The 20,582-nt window shown below is 48.7% G+C and overlaps 1 protein-coding gene across 1 annotated transcript in view; it reads right to left on the reverse strand.

Annotated features, from left to right (window-relative positions):
* Nucleotides 1-20,582, reverse strand: part of LOC126195785 (atherin-like) — a 45,628-nt gene that overhangs the window by 2,873 nt on the left and 22,173 nt on the right. Inside the window, exon 4 of the mRNA XM_049934419.1 lies at nucleotides 3,647-3,719. Coding sequence (XP_049790376.1) covers nucleotides 3,647-3,719 — 73 coding nt within the window. The remainder of the gene's footprint in view (nucleotides 1-3,646; nucleotides 3,720-20,582) is intronic.

Consider the following 20,582-nt stretch of genomic DNA (forward strand, 5'->3'; position numbering starts at 1 on the left):
TATTGTCTTAACGCCGCTGTCGCAAAAACTCAGTACGTAGAGGTTGATACAAAATTTGTGTACGGCTCAACTATGGCGTCCTACTCGCTGTGTCGTCGTCTGGCACGCAATAGACGTATTCAAGAAACTCTCCACCAGAGTGCAACCCCTAACATGAGCACAGTTGGGGTGTCTCATATTAGGGAACTATCACATAATAGGCGCCTTTCCTCTACCCGTGTGTCTTCCGAAGACTGCAGAATCAGATCATTCAAAAAATGGACGTAAGTCGGTGCATACAGAACCTACGCTATACACTGAGGTCACTAAAGTCGTGGGATAGCGATATGCACGAATACAGATGGCAGTACCATTGCGTACACAAGTTATGAAAGGGCAGTGCAAAGGCGGAGCTGTAATCCGTATTCAGGGCAGTCATTTGAGTTCTCGACGTCATTACGGCCTCACGCCGGGAATTAATAGACTTTCAAACGCGCAGTGGTAGTTGGAGCTAGGCACACGGGACGTTCCATTTGGGAAATCTGTAAGCAATTCAGTATACCGAGATCCACTGTCAAGAGTGTGACGAGAATAAATTTCGGTTTCTAGCTTTCGCCACATACAACGCAGTGGCCGACGGCCTCTACTGAATGATCGAGACCAGCGGCGTTTGCTTACATTTGTCAGTGTTAACAGACAAGCAGCATTCCGTGGAATAACCGCAAGAATCAATGTGGGACGTACGACGAACGTAACCCTTAAGACAGCGCAGCGAAGTTTTGTGTTAGTGGGCTACAGTAGAGGCGACCGACGCGAGTGCCTTTGTTGACAGCATATCGACTACAGCGCCTCTCGTGGACTCTTGACAATCGGTTCGCATCTAGACGACTGGGAAACCATGGCGTGGTAAGCTACAACCAGTTTCAGTTGGTAACAGCTGATTGTAGGGTTCGAGTGTGGCGCAGACCCCCACAGAGCCATGGACCCATGTCAGTAAGACACTGTGCAAGCTGGAGATGGCTCCATAATTATGTGGGCTGTGAGTTCAGGTACTGTGTTCTCCGGTCCAAATGAACCTCTCTACAGGAAATTGTTACATTAGACTGATACCATTTTCCATCATCCAAGGACATCATGTTCCCAAGTAACGATGTCACATCACTGGGGCACAGTTGTTCATGACTGGTTTGAGGAACATTCTGGACAATTCGATCGTATGATTTTGCCACCCAGATTGCCCGTCATGAATCCCATTTAACATTCATGGAGCATAACCGATAGGTCAGTTCGTGCACAAAGTTCTGTACTGCCAACACTTTCGTAATTCTTGACGGCTGTAGAGGCTCAATATTTCTGCAGGGGACTGCCAATAATTTGTAGAGTCCACAGCACGTCGAGTTGCCGCAATACTCCGGGCAAAAGCGTGCCAAACGCTCTGTCAGGAGGCATCCCATGGCTTGTCGCCTCAGTGTGAACTCCCGTTGCTGGTGCTCTGTATAGCCCGTTTCTGATGCGGTGAAATTCATTTAGCGGCACGCAACTCATTGAAGTTGCTGTTGCCGCTGCCGCCGACGTAACAGCACACATCTGGCCATTGGGTTGCCTATGTGAAGGCGCGAACTATTCTGATTACTCCGAAATGGAAACGGCAGAAAATCAAAAATGTTTCATCTGCGACATTTAGGCACATCTTCCAGCTACTCCTCTACATAGTCGCCACTCCGACTTCGACATTCTTAATTGCGCGGTACGACATTTGCAGTACTCTGGTCATATTCTTTCCACCAATTCCCTACTCTGGTCTCCAGCTCGATGTGTGCCAAAATTCTGTTTTCTTAGCCAGCAGTTCACGTGAGCAGAGATGACGATCAGAGGTATGGTGGGTGATTTAACGCTTCGCATCGAAAATACTGAATGAACAACTTAGTTGCACCAGTATGATGTGGAGAATTGTCATGAAGGACAGGATAAATGTCCATCGTCCCATTTTCAGTGAAACATGCGAGAAAGCCACACAAAGCTATGGTGGAGCAGTCAACAGAGGCCGAAATATGCGTGTTCGTGACTATAGCAACTCCACACTGAATTCACGGTGCGCAGTCTGATGTAAATCAGGTGAAGAGCGACAGAATGAAATACACCGGCCTTCAATGGGAATGTAGGACCAAGGAATTTGAAGTACTCTCCTGGGAGTCAGAATTCCGGAAAAATTGGTGTTTTATGCAGATTCTAACCTTGATGGGTGGCCTGGAAGGAGCTAAATAGCGGAAGCTGAGAGGAAGGGAAATTTTGTGGGAGTTTGTTCACTTACCAGAGCAGGCATTGATCGGCGCTGGGAAGCGACACACAATTAACGCGACTTGCGCTGCAATTGGCATAAGTTATTTCGCTGGAGGGGACACCGAGGCAAAGAGCAGACTGGCAGAAGTCTCCATAGGGATCTTCCGTTCCCAGCTTGCCTAGAGTGCGGACGTGGTTTTCTTTACTCAGCTTGCCTTAGAGTGAGCACCTCTGCAGTTTAGGACTTAGCAAACGGAACAATTGAGTTTGGAGATAAAAAGGTTTCGTTCAGCTATGTACTGAGCAAGATAGCTAGGAGTGAATAGACGAGCGCAGCCTTGCAGCACCACGAGGCCGGCCGACATCCGCACAATGACGCCGACCCGCCACGCCACGCCACGCCGAATTCGGTGATATTGCGCCCGCTCCGGCTTGAGTTAGGCCACTGATTAATTTGTTGGATCACGTTGGCAAAGTTTCCACGAGGGTTTCATGGGCTGTGTATTTTAGAAGTCGACCGGAATTAAACGCAATTTATTCCCACTGCCTGTTAGAGTCATGTAATGTGATGCTTGAAGGACGTGAGTTAAAGTAAATCTCTGCTAATCGACTGCATCTGTTTTCAATCAAGTAGTTGAAATCCTAAGTCACTTTCATAATTTTATGTTCAACATTTGCCTCTGGCGTTCAATAGCTGAATAAGATCAATGTGCACCCCTTTTAGTTAAAAGGCATCAATTCTGAATCAATGTCAACACTGCCACCGCAGTTCAATCAGGAGTGACAGGGCCTTATTACTTTCTTTGCGTTATCCGATATTGCGGCAGTTTTGCACTCTGTTGATCTGTTAGTCAATTAGCTGGGGCAACACACGCCAAAACCAAGTAAGTAATGGGTGGAGTGTTACACAATGTACAGAAGTTAAACCGAAGAACAACTACCTACTGCAATTAAAGAAAATATATACTTGCAAACAAATTTCTAGGTCAATTAAATGTGTGTGTTCTGAACTGTTTCAATGATTTTTCCTATTCGTCCAGTTCTCAGGACGGTAATGAATCTACAACGTCGCCTTTGTCAGTAACTTCCACCACGAACGAAGTGTTATCATCGCTTGTTCATATATTTTGTTACCATATTTGGTCTTTTTTGTAAAAAAATTTTCACCATGACCTCATTTCACCGTTCAGGTACGATACTGCACAGCATACACCTCACAAACTACCAAATATTGACGCTGACGTGTGAACGACAACGATCCATATAAACAGACGCGTATTAGCACAGTATTAGAATGGCAGCGGTAGTTGCTGAGTAGACTGTTGAGACGAGGCGTGCGATCGCTTACAAGGCGACTCACGCCTGCTCTCTGTGCCACAACACTTACCGGCCGCCTGCAGCACGACAGCCCCTGGATATGCAGCTACAGCGGGCAGCTCCTCCACCTCCATGCCGCCTTCCTGCGGAAAAAAAAGTCCACTAATGACTCGCCGAGCACAGACGATGGGGAGTCTGTGGCGAGGGAACCACTCGGGAAACACTGTCCTGTAGAATTTTTATTTATAGAGGTAATCCGTAAAACTACACTTCCACCTTCAGTCACGTATATTTCCCCATCGCTCACTCATTATGAGTGGGCAGCACGGTGCTGTCAGGCGCCTAACTTACACAAAAGATGGAAGCTTGGTGTCAAAGCGCGTTTTGGAAAGTAAACGTGGGCGAGTGCAAATATTTTATAAATTTAATACTTTTGGAACTATCACACCCAACATCGGCAAAGCTAAGTAACGATAATGATTCTGCATTACATTTTGTTACGAGTTGGAACATGTTACGACTCTGTATTTAACTATAAACCAAGTAACGCATTGAAGCTAGTTCAGTCAAAGCAGAAATTTTGATGAAATGAACTTTTTCTTTTATTTGTTCATACTACACTATAACTACTTAGACATTTTATTGGAGGTGTATGAAGTCTCAACATCGCGACACAGCTGACGTGCGATACCAACCCAGTTCCATCCAAGGCTTCAGGGGGGCAGCACCCCAGACTCAGGTAATCGTTAATATTTGAGAGCGCAAAATTTACGTTCAGTTTAAAGACGTTGTTCTAAGTTAAGTCAGGTAAGAAATGGCTCTGAGCACTATGGGACTTAACATCTGTGGTCATCAGTCCCCTAGAACTTAGAACTACTTAAACCTAACTAACCTAAGGACATGACACACATCCATGTCCGAGGCAGGATTCGAACCTGCGATCGTTGTGGTCACGCGGTTCCAGACTGAAGCGCCTAGAACCGCAAGGCCACACCGGCCGGCCTAAGTCAGGTAAGAGCATGTCATTATCATACATAATGTATTAACTAAAAACTTTTAAACTATTTTACCCAATTCAGTTATAATTTTAATCTGAAGCAGCTTCTTATGTTGTAATTCCAGCAAAAGAATTCTATCCAAGAGAAAAGAATTCTATCCAAGAGAAAAGAATTCTATCCAAGAGAAAAGAATTCTATCCAAGAGAAAAGAATTCTATCCAAGAGAAAAGAATTCTATCCAAGAGAAAAGAATTCTATCCAAGAGAAAAGAATTCTATCCAAGAGAAAAGAATTCTATCCAAGAGAAAAGAATTCTATCCAAGAGAAAAGAATTCTATCCAAGAGAAAAGAATTCTATCCAAGAGAAAAGAATTCTATCCAAGAGAAAAGAATTCTATCCAAGAGAAAAGAATTCTATCCAAGAGAAAAGAATTCTATCCAAGAGAAAAGAATTGCAATTTTCAAAAGGGCAAAGATACAATAGATCTGGACAAAAGATTTTTAGACAAGTAAAGCAGTCATTTCGACGAATATTTTACACCAACTTGTGTTGGAGGTGGAATGTCGTTCCTTGCCTCCAGTCTCTAACCTGACTTACCCAGGTACTTCCATGAGGAGCCTAAACTTTAACGTGGGTTCCGAACCATGGTGGTAGTCTGCATTTCTCATGTCAACAAAAATTTCGAAATTTGAAAGTAGTGACAAAAATCTCAGGATTCTCTGGAGACTGAACATACCTTTGGAATATTAGTTTTCCTGTTACCACTGAGCCACGAAGCCACACTATTACGCATAATGTGTAACGACACCGAAGATTTAAGAAGGACGTAAACTAATCTTTGGCCTTCTTACGAAACACTGAGCAAAGTTATAGAAATTCATAATAAAATGTTTATTCATTGTAGTAATGATTTAGAAAGAAGGTAAATATGCATGCCGACGTACTATGCGTTAATCACTTAACCCTCGATAAAACTGGTCGGAAAAGCCGGGGCCAAAATATTTGTGGTCGGGAACTCCATGACGTCACAGGTCGCAGATACCATGGTCAGGCAGCAAACGGCATACGCAGAGTCCGACTGTGATCCTGGCAATTCTGTAGGCTACAGCTGCATCCTAAGCTCAAAGGCCACAGTTGTGGGCTCCGAGCTTTCAGTGAGCGTTTAACGTATCTGCGACGACCATCGGCTGGCTTTGAAACCTGACAGTTAAATCTGCTCCTAAGTTGGTATATGCTTTCGTAACTAAACTCGCCACAAGCCGACGTCTGTACGAGGTATGTACAATCTGTTTTTCCGTACTATAAATGGCCCTTACTGTGTAACAGATTCTCTTCCTTACGGAAAGAGTGAATCGTTCTTTTATTTGTTTCAAGTATTTGTAATGGGGCGTTTATGTTTAGTTCCAAGATGAGCGATAAGCTGTACGACGACGAGTAAATTATTTCAATGTTTTCATTTCCAAAAGATGGAAAACCGGTAAATAGTTACACCGGATGTGTGCTTGCCTTGCTACATACAACAGCCACCATCACATACGTTTTCAGAATTATTGCAGGCCGAATATATTTGTTAAGGGGTAAATTTCAGACAGATCCGCACAGTGCATTTGGGCGCTATAGAAAACTAAGTGCAGTCTGTTACTGCACATCAATCTCGCAGGTGTTAAATGTAGAAAATAAGTGCATTTGAGTGAGATCGGCGTTTAGCAACTTGTGTTAAATACAAGATACCTGCTTACTTTTTTGTTATGGTTTTAGGGCGCAAAACTGCTACGTTCATTAGCGCCCGGTCTGTGACTTAGGAAAAGCTGAAAACGAAACTGGAAACCAGCAGCAATGGGAACAAAACTCAAAAGTGGGGAAACCAAAATCAGAAGGAAAGCTTAAAAAGTCCCTATAGAAGGTGGGTTGTTTGTCCCCCAAAAAGAGCTTCAAATTACTGACGTCATCTCACTGGCACTAATGAACTCGAGAACGCGATCGGCTGATTGCGTGTCATCTGCTTAAATTGAAGATGTATCAGGCGACAGCTATAGACGGGCGCGTAACGGAGTAAAATAGAGGCACAAGTAAAAGGTGTCTCACCCTCCACAGTTGAGAGCAGTGAGGACAGAGTGGGGGATAATCGCCGCTTAAAAGATGTCGATGGCTAAAAAGACAGTGCCCTATCCGGAGTCTAGTTAAAATTACCTCCTCCCGACGACGAGTTCGGGAGGAAGAGGTCCAAGCACAGGGAAGAGCTTTCACGTCCCACAATTTATTATTGGGATGTGTTGACCAATGTGCGTGCCATAAAAGAGCAACACGACGACATAAAACACTCTGTAGATCGGCGAAGGGAATCATGCGAATAGCTGGCCGAAGAAGAGGTATTTTTTTTTTATTGTGGTTTTAGGGCGCAAAACTGCTATGGTCATTAGCGCCCGGTCCGCGACTGAGGAAAGAATAAAAACTGAAAATGGAAAACAGCAAAAATGGGAACAAAACTCAAAAAATTGGACACGAAAAGCAGAAACAAGGCTTAAAAGTCCACTACAGAGAGGGGTTGATGGTCCCCGATAAAACTTCAAATGACTGACGTCATTTCACTGTCACTAATAAACTGGAGAACGCGGTCGGCTGAGCGCGTGTCATCTGCTAAAATCGACGATAGATCAGGCGATAGCTGTAGACGGGAGCGTAACGGATTAAAATAGGGGCATTCAATTAAAAGGTGTCTTACCGTCCACAGCTGAGAGCAGTGGGGACAGAGTGGGGTAGGATCGCCGCTTAAAAGATGCCGATGGCTAAAACGACAGTGCCCTATCCGGAGTCTAGCTAAAATTACCTCCTCCCGACGACGCGTTCGGGAGGAAGAGGTCCAAGCGCAAGGAAGGGCTTTCACTTCCCGCAATTTATTACGGGGAAGTGTTGACCAATGCGCATGCCATAAATGAGCAACTTTGCGTCATAAACCGCTCCGTAGATCGGTGAAGGGAAGCGACTGAATAGCTGGCCGAGGAAGAGAAACTGCAGCCTTGGCTGCTATATCAGCCGCCTCATTCCCACAGATACCAGCGTGTCCTGGGAGCCAGAGGAACGCCACCGAGACGCCCCCCAGGTGGAGCAAGCGCAGACAGTCCTGAATCCGGTGGACCAGAGGGTGCACAAGGTAAAGAGCTTGGAGACTGAGGAGAGAGCTGAGAGAATCTGAGCAGATTACGTACTGTATCCGCTGATGGCGGCGGATGTAGTGGACAGCCTGGAGAACAGCGAAAAGCTCCGCAGTATAAACAGAACACTGGTCGGGAAGCCGAAAGTGATTTGGGGCGTCGCCAACAATATAGGCACTCCCTACACCCAACGATGTTTTCGAGCCGTCGGTGTAAATAAAGGTGGCGTCTGTCATTTGTGCACATAGAGCAGCAAATGCCCGACGATAAACAAGTGAAGGCGTACCATCCTTGGGAAATTGACAAAGATCACGGAGCAGACAGATCCGGGGACGAAGCCTAGGCGGTGCTGTACCCCAAGTTGTCAAGAAGGTTTTAGGAAAGCGGAAGGAAAGAGAATGGAGCAGTTGACGGAAGCGGACTCCCGGGGGTAGTAGGGAGGAGGAGCGGCCTGCATACCGTACATCAAAGGAGGCGTCGAAAAAAGGGTCGTGGGCTGGATTAGCAGGCATGGAAGACAGATGGCTAGCATAACGGCTCAGAAGGACCGCTCGCCGATTGGACAGCGGAGGTTCAGCAGTCTCAGCATAAAGGCTTTCCACAGGGCTAGTGTAAAAAGCTCCAGACGCTAAACGTAATCCACGGTGGTGGATAGAGTCGAGACGCCGAAGAATAGACGGCCGAGCAGAGGAGTAGACGATGCTTCCATAGTCCAATTTCGAGCGCACTAAGGTACCATTCAGGACACGGAGGGCGTTGAGCGTTCGCAGACAGCGAGCCGAAAGATAGGAAACGTGGGAGGACCAGCACAGTTTTCTGTCAAACATAAGACCCAAGAATTTAGTGACGTCTGAAAACGGAAGGTTGACAGTACCTAGATGTAAGGAGGGCGGAAGAAACTCCTTACGTCGCCAAAAATTAATACAAACGGTCTTACTAGGAGAAAAACGGAAGCCGGTTTCGAGGCTCCAAGAGTGGAGGCGATCGAGACATCCTTTAAGACGTCGTTCAAGAAGGCTGGTCCGTTGAGAGCTGTAGTAGATCGCAAAATCGTCCACAAAGAGGGAGCCCGAGACGTCAGGAAGGAGACAATCCATAATGGGATTTATAGCGATGGCAAACAGTACAACACTCAGCACGGAGCCCTGGGGTACCCCGTTTTCTTGAGAGAAAGTACGGGAGAAAGTAGTGTTCACCCGCACCCTAAATGTTCGCTCTGCCATAAATTCACGAAGAAAAAGGGGCAGCCGGCCTCGAAAGCCCCAAGAGAACAGTGTGCGGAGGATGCCTGTCCTCCAACAGGTATCGTATGCTCTCTCCAGATCAAAAAATATTGCTACTGTTTGGCGTTTCCGGAGAAAATTGTTCATGATATAAGTGGAGAGAGCAACAAGATGGTCAACGGCAGAGCGATGCTTTCGGAATCCGCATTGGGCAGGTGTTAAAAGACTGCGGGATTCCAGCCACCAAGCTAAACGGTAATTCACCATACGCTCCAAAATCTTACAGACACTACTCGTGAGAGAAATGGGGCGATAACTAGAGGGGAGATGTTTGTCCTTTCCAGGTTTCGGAATGGGAACGACGATAGCTTCCCGCCATCGTCTGGGAAAGGTACTGTCGGTCCAAATTCGATTATAAAGGCGAAGGAGGTAACGCAGACTATGGGTTGATAAATGCAGCAACATTTGGACATGGATACCATCCGATCCAGGGGCGGAGGAGCGAGAAGAAGAGAGGGCATGTTGGAGTTCCCGCATGGAGAAAACAGTATTGTAGCTTTCGCGATTTTGAGAGGAGAAAGCAGGAGGTCGCACTTCCGCTGCACGTTTCTTCGGGAGAAACGCTGGCGGGTAATTTGAAGAGCTCGAAATCTCAGCAAAGTGCTGACCCAATGAGTTAGAAATTGCGACGGGGTCCACTAAGGTATCATGCGCGACAGTGAGAAACTAGGCGCGCCTGAGAACCGTCGAAGCCGACTCCAAACTTCCGAGGAGGGAGTGAAGGTGTTAAAGGAGCTAATAAAGAATTGCCAGCTTGCCTTCTTGCTATCGCGGATGACGCGACGGCATCGCGCACGGAGTTGCTTATAGCGGATACAGTTTGCTAAAGTAGGACGGTGACGGAAAATGCGAAGAGCACGTCGCCGCTCACGGATTGCGTCACGGCATGCCTCGTTCCACCAAGGAACTGGGGGGCGCCGGGGCAATTCGGAGGTGCGTGGAATGGAACGTTCCGCAGCTGTAAGAATAACGTCGGTAATATGTGTGACCTCATCGTCGACGCTGGGAAAGCGACGGTCATCGAATGTCGCTAGAGACGAAAAAAGTGTCCAATCGGCTTGGGCAAACTTCCAGCGTCGCGGGCGCATATATGGCAGTTGAGGCTGCAGCCTAAGGACACATGGAAAGTGGTCACTCGAGTGTGTATCATCAAGGGCGAACCATTCGAAGCGCCGAGCAAGCGGAACAGTACCGATCGCAAGGTCCAAATGAGATAAATTTGTCGTGGAGGCAGACAAAAACGTGGGGACCCCAGTGTTGAGGCAAACTAGATCCGCTTGGTGGAAGACGTCTAGCAATAGGGAGCCACGTGGACAAGGATGTGGAGATCCCCAAAGCGGGTGGTGGGCATTGAAGTCCCCAACCAGCAAATAGGGGGGTGGAAGCTGACCAAGAAGATGAAGGAGATCAGCTCGTGCCATTGGTGTGGACGATGGAATGTATACAGTACAAGGAGAGAACGTGTATCCAGAAAGGGAAACACGGACGGCGACAGCTTGGAAGGAACTGTCTAAGGGGATTGGATGATAATGGAGAGTATCATGGAGAAGAATCATGAGTCCTCCATGGGCTGGAGTGCCTTCCACAGAGGGGAGGTCATATCGGACGGACTGAAAATGAGGGAGAACAAAGCGGTCATTAGGACGCAGCTTTGTTTCCTGAAGACAGAAGATGACCGGCGAGTAGGATCGTAAGAGGATCGACAATTCATCCCGATTGGCTCGAATGCCGCGGACATTCCAGTGGATAATGGACATAGGGTGAACAGAAAATGGAGGAATGTGACCAAGGGTGCTGTCAACTCAACGACGGCTCAGAGCTTGCGACCGACAGCATGGAATGGCATTCGGCCGAAGGCAGAAGATCCTGATCCATAGGTTGGTCAGGAGCAGCTCCTGCCACCAGCGATCGGCCGGTGGACCGGCCACCAGCAGTGCGCCTCGGCGACACAGAAGACGGCCGAGGGCGATTTCCGCCAGGTGGCGCTGTGGATGGGACACGCCTTGGCGGAGAAGGAGAGGAACTGGGTTTCTTTGTAGCCTTCTTGGAAGTATGAGGTTTAGAGGAAGGAGGAACCGATGGTGGTGAAGTTGCCGTACGTAAAAACTCTTCACGAGTATGCTCTTTCCTCGAAGACTTGCTGTCTGACTTTTGGGCTCGAGATTTAGCAGAACCCGACGAAGGGTGAGCCAAAGAGTGGGCAGGCGAAAGTGGTGAAGTTGAACGGGCGATCTTTGCGCTGGCCGATCGGACGACCGTGGCACTAAAGGTGAGGTCGCAAGTCTGCGTGGCCGCCTCCTTTGTTGGCCGAGGAGAAGCAAGGACAGTGCTGTATTTGCCTGTCTGAGGCACGGTGGGCTGTCGACTGGCGAACAACTTCCGAGCAACAAAGGTCGACACTTTTTCCTTCACTCTTATTTCCTGGATGAGCTTTTCGTCCTTAAAAACTGGGCAATCTCTAGAGGAAGCAGCGTGGTCACCCATACAGTTGATGCAGCGAGGGGATGGAGGTGGACAAGCACCCTCATGGGCATCCCTGCCACACGTAACACATTTGGCCGGATTAGAACAGGACTGGCTGGTGTGATTGAATCGCTGGCACCGATAGCAACGCGTAGGGTTTGGGACGTAAGGACGAACGGAAATTATCTCATAGCCTGCTTTGATTTTCGATGGGAGTTGCACTTTGTCAAATGTCAAAAAGACAGTGCGGGTTGGAATGATCTTCGTGTCAACCCTTTTCATAACCCTATGAACAGCCGTTACGCCCTGGTCTGACAGGTAGTGCTGAATTTCTTCGTCAGACAGTCCATCGAGGGAGCGTGTATAAACAACTCCACGCGAGGAATTTAAGGTACGGTGCGGTTCCACCCGGACAGGGAAAGTGTGTAGTAGTGAGGTACGCAGCAATTTTTGTGCCTGGAGGGCACTGTGTGTTTCTAACAACAGGGTGCCATTCCGTAATCTGGAACAAGACTTTACAGGACCTGCAATTGCGTCGACACCTTTCTGAATTATGAAAGGGTTGACTGTGGAGAAGTCGTGACCTTCGTCAGACCGAGAAACAACAAGGAACTGTGGCAACGATGGAAGAACTGACTGTGGTTGAGACTCAGTGAACTTACGTTTGTGAGCAGACATAGTTGAAGATGAGGAAACCATTGCGGAAGAATCCCCCATGATTACCGGCGTCTCCGATGGCGCGCTCCTCCCTTGTGGGGGCCCTCACTGAGGGCACTCCCGCCTTAGGTGATTGTTCACACCTCAGGTCACACCTCCCGACAAACGGACGGAGGGACCAATCGGCACTTTCGGAAGGTATCAGCTCGGGTAATCACCCCTCCCTGGGCCTGGCCGTTACCAGGGGGTACGTACGTGTCCTACCTGTCTACCCGGGGCGGGGAATTACGCGTTACCCCGTCACCGGCTACGCATGGAAGTGCGTGGGTCGGCCTTCAGACACGCACAGGGAGGAAGAAAGAGAAAGGGAAAGGGAAAGGAAAGAAGAGGTCTCAAACGCCGCAGCGGAGAAAAGGGTAGAGAGAAGAGGTAAGGAAAAGAGAGGGACAAAGGAAGGACGAAGACTTACAAGTAAGGAAGGCGAAGAATGTGGTACATTTACGAGCGTCCGTCTCCGGACGTAGGCACAAACCATTCCCCCAGAGGGGGAGAAAAGGAAGGAAAGAGCCAGAGATGAGGGGGGGGGGGGCGAAGATGGGGGGATGGGGAAGGATGCGGAAAGGGAAGGTATGCAGCCCGGAAAGGAAGGAAGGCCACATCAGCTCGGGGTCCCGTGCTCGCTTCGCACGTATCCACAAAAGAGTTGTGGATCCCCTGGGGGGCCGAAGAAGAGGGACTGCAGCCTTGGCCGCTATATCGGCCACCTCATTTCCACAGGTACCAACATGTCTGTGGAGGCTGTGGAGGCTGTCCTGAATCCGGTGGACCAGAGGGTGGACAGGGTAGAGAGCTTGGAGACTGAGGAGAGAGCTAAGTGAGTCTGAGCAGATAACATACTGTATCCGCTGATAGTGACGGATGTATTAGACAGCCTGGAGGACAACATGAAGCTCCGCAGTATAAACCGAACACTGGTCGGGAAGCCGAAATCGATTTGGGGTGTCGCCAACAATATAGGCACTCCCAACACCAAACGATGCTTTTGAGCCATCAGTGTAAATAAATTTGGCATCCTTTATTTGTGCGCAGAGAGCAGCAAATGCCCGACGATAAACAAGAAAAGGGGTACCATCCTTGGGAAACTGACAAAGGTCACGGAGCAGGCAGGTCTGGGGCCGGAGCCAAGGCAGTGCTGTACCCCAAGTTGTCAAGAAAGTTTTAGGAAAGCGGAAGGAAAGAGAATGGAGTAGTTGACGGAAGCGGACTACCGGTGGTAGTAGGGAGGAAGGGCGGCCAAAATTCCCTAAATCCAAGGAGGCGTCGAAAAAAAATGTCATGGGCCGGATTTGCAGGTATGGAGGACAGATGGCTAGCGTAACGACTCAAAAGGAGAGCTCGCCGATTGGACAGCGGAGGTTCAGCAGTCTCAGCATAAAGGCTTTCCACAGGGCAGGTGTAAAAAGTTCCAGACACTAAACGTAATCCACGGTGGTGGATAGAGTCGAGACGCAGAAGAATAGACGGCCGAGCAGAGGAGTAAACTATGCTTCCATAGTCCAATTTCGAGCGCACTAAGGCGCGATAGAGGCAGAGAAGGACCACTCGGTCCGCTCCCCAGGAGGTGCCATTCAGGACACGGAAGGTGTTGAGGGATCGCAGACAGCGAGCTGAAAGATAGGAATCGTGTGAGGAGCAACACAGTTTTCGGCCAAACCTAGAACCCATGAATTTAGCGACGTCCGCGAACAGAAGGTTGACAGGGCCTAGATGTAAGGAAGGCGGAAGAAACTCCGTACGACGCCAAAAATTAACACAAACGGTCTTACTAGGAGAAAAACGGAAGCCGGTTTCGATGATCCAAGAGTGGAGGCGATCGAGACATCCTTGAAGACGTCGTTTAAGGCTGGTCCGTTAAGAACTGTAGTAGATCGCAAAATCGTCCACAAAGAGGGAGCCCGAGATATCAGGAACGAGACAATCCATAATGGGCTTTATGGCAATGGCAAACAGTACAACACTTAGCACAGAGCTCTGGGGTACCCCATTTTCTTGGGAGAAGGTACGGGAGAGAGTGGTGTTCACCCGCTCTTTAAATGTGCGCTCTGCCATAAATCCGTGAAGAAAAAGGGGCAGCCGACCTCGAAAGCCCTAAGAGAACATTGTGCGGAAGATGCCTGTCCTCCAACAGGCATCGTATGCTATCACGAGATCAAAAAATATCGCTACTGTTTGTCGTTTCCGGAGAAAATTGTTCATGACATAAGTGGAGATAGCAACAAGATGGTCGACTGCAGAACGATGCTTTCGGAAACCACATTGGGCAGGTGTTAAACGACTGCGGGACTCCAGCCACCAGGCTAAACGGCAATTCACCATACGCTCCAAAACCTTACATACACTACTCGTGAGAGAAATGGGGCGATAGCTAGAGGGGAGATGATTGTCCTTTCCAGGTTTCGGAACAGGAACGACGATAGCTTCCCGCCATCGTCTGGGAAAAGTACTGGCGGTCCAAATTCGATTATAAAGACGAAGGAAGTAACGCAGAGTATGGTATGATAAATGCAGCAACATTTGTATGTTGATACCATCCGGTCCTGGGCGGAAGAGCGAGAAGAAGAGAGTGAATGTTGGAGTTCCCGCATGGAGAAAACAGTATTATAGCTTTCGCGATTTTGAGAGGAGGAAGCAAGAGGTGGCACTTTCGCTGCACGTTTCTTCGGGAGAAACGCTGGCCGGTAATTTGAAGAGCTCGAAATCTCAGCAAAGTGTTGACCCAACGAGTTAAATTGCGACGGGGTCCACTAACGTATCATGCGCGACAGTGAGCCCAGAGACCAGGGAGAAGCGAAGCGAGCCTGAGATCCGTCGAATCCGACTCCAAACTTCCGAGGAGGGAGTGAAGGTGTTAAATGAGCTAGTAAAGAGTTTCCAGCTTGACTTCTTGCCAACGCGGATGACGCGACGGCATCGTGCACGGAACTTCTTATAGCGGATACAGTTGGCCAAAGTAGCATGGTGTCTGAAAACGTGGAGAGCATATCGCCGATCACGCATTGCGTCACGGCATGCCTCGTTCAACCAAGGAACTGGGGGGCGCCAGGACATTTCGGAGGTGCGAGGTATTTAACGTACCGCAACTGTAAGAATAACGTCCGTAATATGAGTGACCTCATCGTCGACGCTAGGAAAGTGACAGTCATCGAATGTCGCTAGAGACGAAGAAAGTGTCCGATCAGCTTGGGCAAACTTCCAGCGTCGCGGGCGCATATATGGCAGGTGAGGCTGCAGTCTAAGGACACATGGAAAGTGGTCACTCGAGTGTGTATCGTCAAGGGCGAACCATTCGAAGCGCCGAGCTAGCGGAACAGTACCGACCGAAAGGTACAAGTGAGAAATTTGTCTTGGAGGCAAACAAAAATGTAGGGTCCCCAGTGTTGAGGCAAACTAGATCTGCTTGGTGGAGATCACCAAAGCGGGTGGTGGGCATTGAAGTCCCCAACCAGCAAATAGGGGGGGGGGGGGGGGTGGAAGCTGACCAAGAAGATGAAGGAGATTAGCTCGTGCCATTGGTGTGGACGATGGAATGTATACAGTACAAAGAGAAAAGGTATATCCAGAAAGGGAAAGACGGACAGCGACAGCTTGGAAGGAAGTGTTCAAGTGGATTGGGTGATAATGGAGAGTATCATGGAGAAGAATCATGAGTCGTCCATGGGCTGGAGTGCCTTCAACAGAGGGGAGATCATATCAGACGGACTGAAAATGAGGGAGAACAAAGCGGTCATGGGGACGCAGCTTTGTTTCCTGAAGACAGAAGATGACCGGCGAGTAGGATCGTAAGAGGCTCGACAATTCATCCCGATTGGCTCGAATGCCGCGGATATTCCATTGGATAATGGACATAGGGTGAACAGAAAATGGAGGAATGTGACCAAGGTTGCCATCAACTCATCGACTGCTCTGAGCTTGCGACCGACAGCATGGAATGGCATTCAGCCGAAGGCAGAAGATCCTGATCCATAGGTTGTTCAGGAGCAGCTCCTGCCACCAGCGATCGGCCGGTTGATCAGCCACCAGCAGTGCGCCTCGGCGACATAGAAGACGGCCGAGGGCGATTACCGCCATGTGGTGCTGTAGATGAGACACGCCTTGGCGGAGAAGGAGATGAACTGGGTTTCTTATTAGCCTTCTTGGAAATATGATGTTTAGATGAAGGAGGAACCGATGGTTGTGAAGTTGGGGTACATAAAAAATCTTCACGAGTATGCTCTTTTTTCGAAGACTTGGCGTCTGACTTTTGGGCTCGAGATTTAGCAGAACCCGACGAAGGGTGAGCCATAGAGTGGGCAGGCGAAAGTGATGAGGTTGAACGGGCGATCTTTGCGCTGGCCGATCTGACGACCGTGGCACTAAAGGTGAGGTCGCAAGTCTGCGTGGCCGCCTCCTTTGTCGGCCGAGGAGAAGCAAGGACAGTGCTGTATTTTCCTTTCTGAGGCACGGTGGGCTCCCGACTGGCGAATAATTTTCGAGCAGCAAAGGTAGACACCTTTTCCTTCACTCTTATTTCCTGGATGAGCTTTTCGTCCTTAAAAACGGGACAATCTCGAGAGGAAGCAGCGTGGTCACCCATACAGTTAATGCAGCGAGGGGATGGAGGTGGACAAGCACCCTCATGGGCATCCCTGCCACACGTAACACATTTGGCCGGATTGGAACAGGACTGGCTGGTGTGATTGAACCGCTGACACCGATAGCAACGCGTAGGGTTTGGGACGTAATGACGAACGGAAATTATCTCATAGCCTGCTTTGATTTTCAATGGGAGTTGAACTTTGTCAAATGTCAAGAAGACAGTGCGGGTTGGAATGATGTTCGTGTCAACCCTTTTCATAACTCTATGAACAGCCGTTACGCCCTGGTCAGACAGGTAGTGCTGAATTTCTTCGTCAGACAGTCCATCGAGGGAGCGTGTATAAACTACTCCACGCGAGGAATTTAAGGTACGGTGCGGTTCCACCCGGACAGGGAAGGTGTGTAGTAGTGACGTACGCAGCAATTTTTGTGCCTGGAGGGCACTGACTGTTTCTAACAACAGGGTGCCATTCCGTAATCTGGAACAAGACTTTACAGGACCTACAATTGCGTCGACACCTTTCTGAATAATGAAAGGGTTGACCGTGGAGACGTTGTGACCTTCGTCAGACCGAGAAACAACTAGGAACTGTGGCAACGATGGAAGAACTGACTGTGGCTGAGACTCAGTGAACTTACGTTTGTGAGCAGACATAGTGGAAGGTGAGGAAACCATTGCGGAAGAATCCCCCATGATTACTGGCGTCTCCGATGGCGCGCTCCTCCCTTGTGGGGGCCCTCTCTGAGGGCACTCCCGCCTTAGGTGATTGCTCACACCTCAGGTCACACCTCAGGTCACACCTCCCGACAAACGGACGGAGGGACCAATCGGCACTTTCGGAAGGTATCAGCTCGGGTAATCACCCCTCCCTGGGCCTAGCCATTACCAGGGGGTACGTACGTGTCCTACCTGTCTACCCGGGGCGGGGAATTACGCGTTACCCCGTCACCGGCTACGCATGGAAGTGCGTGGGTCGGCCTTCAGACACGCACAGGGAGGAAGAAGAAAGAAAGGGAAAGGAAAGAAGAGAGGTCTCAAACGCCGCAGCGGAGAAAAGGGTAGAGAGAAAAGGTAAGGAAAAGAGGACAAAGGAAGGATGAAGACTTACAAGCAAGGAAGGCGAAGAATGTGGTACATTTACAAGTGTCCGTCTCCGGACGTAGGCAAAAACCATACCCCCAGAGGGGGAGAAAGGGAAGGAAAGAGCCAGAGGTGAGGGGGGGGGGCGAAGATGGGGGATGGGGAAGGATGCGGAAAGGGAAGGTATGCAGCCCAGAAAGGAAGGAAGGCCACATCAGCTCGGGGTCCCGTGCTCGCTACGCACGTATCCACAAAAGAGTTGTGGATCCCCTGGGGGGGGGGGGTGTGGACCCCCTGGTGGGTAATGTAATAATGCCCACTATCATTACAGCGTGAATTTTAAGCGGATTGATTTCCATCCTCATAGCGACGCTACTACCGTTAAACGTAAATACACGTTTTTCAGATGTGCAAAGAGACCTACCAACTTCCCGACAATTCGTCCTTTGTTTTGCTATTTTTTCGGTCAGTATCTTCCTAATTGTCTCATGTAGCTGATAAACTTGGTTGCTCAGGAGAGGAAATTTTATAAAATTGTTTGAATATCAGATAATGACCAGACTACACACACTATAGACATCTAATAGTGGTAAATATGTGAAAGAAATCCCTTAAAATGTTATTTTGGGAACAGGAACACCGCGAGAAATATATGCTGTAGCATAAATCATATGGCAGCCAAGGCTGCAGGTTGCGCTGTTTTACTTGACCACCACCGGCACCTGGGCGAAGCCATCAATACATTCCAAGTATCAGTAATGGTCAGAACTGATATCTAGTTTTGAGTGCGTTATGCCTGACGCAAGTTAATCCGAACGTGGGCTACCGGTAGTGCTCGTATGGTAGGTGTTTCCGTAACCAAGATCGCCGTAGTGGTTCAAAAATGGTTCAAATGGCTCTGAGCACTATGGGACTCAACTTCTGAGGTCATTAGTCCCCTAGAACTTAGAACTAGTTAAACCTAACTAACCTAAGGACATCACAAACATCCATGCCCGAGGCAGGATTCGAACCTGCGACCGTAGCGGTCTTGCGGTTCCAGACTGCAGCGCCTTTAACCGCACGGCCACTTCGGCCGGCTTCGCCGTAGTGTTTGGTGTTTCATGAGGCGCCATCTGAAAGATTCATACTGCAGACAGGACAAGCGGAGAAAGATACGCTAAGTCACAACGTGGACGAAAGTGTGTTCAATCAACTGGATAGACACTGAAGAGGCTTATGACACAAACTAAGAGCGCTGCGACTGCAAATGTCACTGCAGAACTGAACGTCGCACTCGCGAACCGTTTCATCACCAAAACATGAAGCGAGTTCCGCAAGCAGGCAATTCCAGTGCGAACTGAATTCCAAAATCATTTATCACTTCATGCAAATGCCTCTAACTTGAAAATTTTGTACCTAAGTCAGAAAACGAACTACAGAGCAATGGAAGAAAATCATTTGATCGAAGCAGTCTTGTTGCACACTTTTCAACTTCTGTCCACATTTACATCCCAAAATTGAAACATGGCGACGTTTCGGTGATTTTGTGACTCATAATGAAGTTAGCTGATTGGTTGCTTGGATGGACGAATGGATCCAAACCATAAAGTCTACCAATTCCAGCGAAGCTGCTGATGTTTTGCTTTTTGTGGGGGCGCTAAACTACATGGTCATCAGCGCCCATACAAAGACCCGATTTTTACACAGTCCAATCTAGCCACTGTCATGAATGATGATGAAATTATAAGTACAACAGCCCCTGGGCAGAGAAAATCCCCAACCCAGCCGGCAATCGAACCCAGGACCCCATGATCAAGAGGCAGCAACGCTCGCCTCTAGACCACGAACTGCGGACTACAGCGAAGCTGAGGTAAGGATCAAAAGAAGAAAGGGAGATAGGAAGAAAGGAAAGCGATATGCCCCATCTAGGGAGCAGCCAGATGCCTCAAAGAGCACAATGAGGCTACATACATCCCCAACTTCCGCCACTTACCAGAGGTACTCTACTCCCACATTTCCTTGGAAAGACCATCAGCAGAGACAGGGCAAGATAAAGACAGAGACGAAACACCAAATCTAATAGACCTCATGAGAGGGGGGAAAGAGTAAAAGTATGGGTAGGGTAAAGACTGGGATGGATCACCAAGCCCAGGCAGCTGCAGCCATATCTGGGAAAAGACGGCAACAGTGTTCTGCCAACCCCTCAATGGGCTGATAAGGTTAAGTGGCTCTCCCTTAAAGGGTGGTAAAAGCCAACTTTACGAATGAAACGTAAAACTGCCAGCCACTGGAGCATCGTCTCCAAACACCAGTTGGAGGGAGCCAGGAAGATTAAGAGTTTGCCACAGGGCAGTGAGGTTGAGACAGTCCAACAAAATGTGGATCATCAAACAGGCGCCACAACGACACTGGGATGTGTCCTCACTTTGGGAGAGATGACAATGATTCAGTGAAGTAAGGTAAATGCAGAACAGCAAAAGATAGCCGAGTCCTTAAAATTGATCTGCATAGAGAACCTCCACAGATTCTTAGTCTCCTTTACCACCAGTAGCTAGTCTAATGAATCTGTGACCGATTATGCATTCCAGACACCTAAAATCTGACGGTGTAATACCGATTAGAGATCTCTTAATACTGATCAAAAGTTTACTGGTAGCCAGTTTGGCCAAGATATTGGCGAGTTCATTCCCCAGCATCCCAGTGCAGCACATGGTCCAGACCGAAGGCACTGAGCGCCGACGCTGTTCAATGGCA

Source organism: Schistocerca nitens, chromosome 7 (assembly GCF_023898315.1).
Source record: "Schistocerca nitens isolate TAMUIC-IGC-003100 chromosome 7, iqSchNite1.1, whole genome shotgun sequence".
Taxonomy (NCBI): Eukaryota; Metazoa; Arthropoda; class Insecta; order Orthoptera; family Acrididae; genus Schistocerca; species Schistocerca nitens.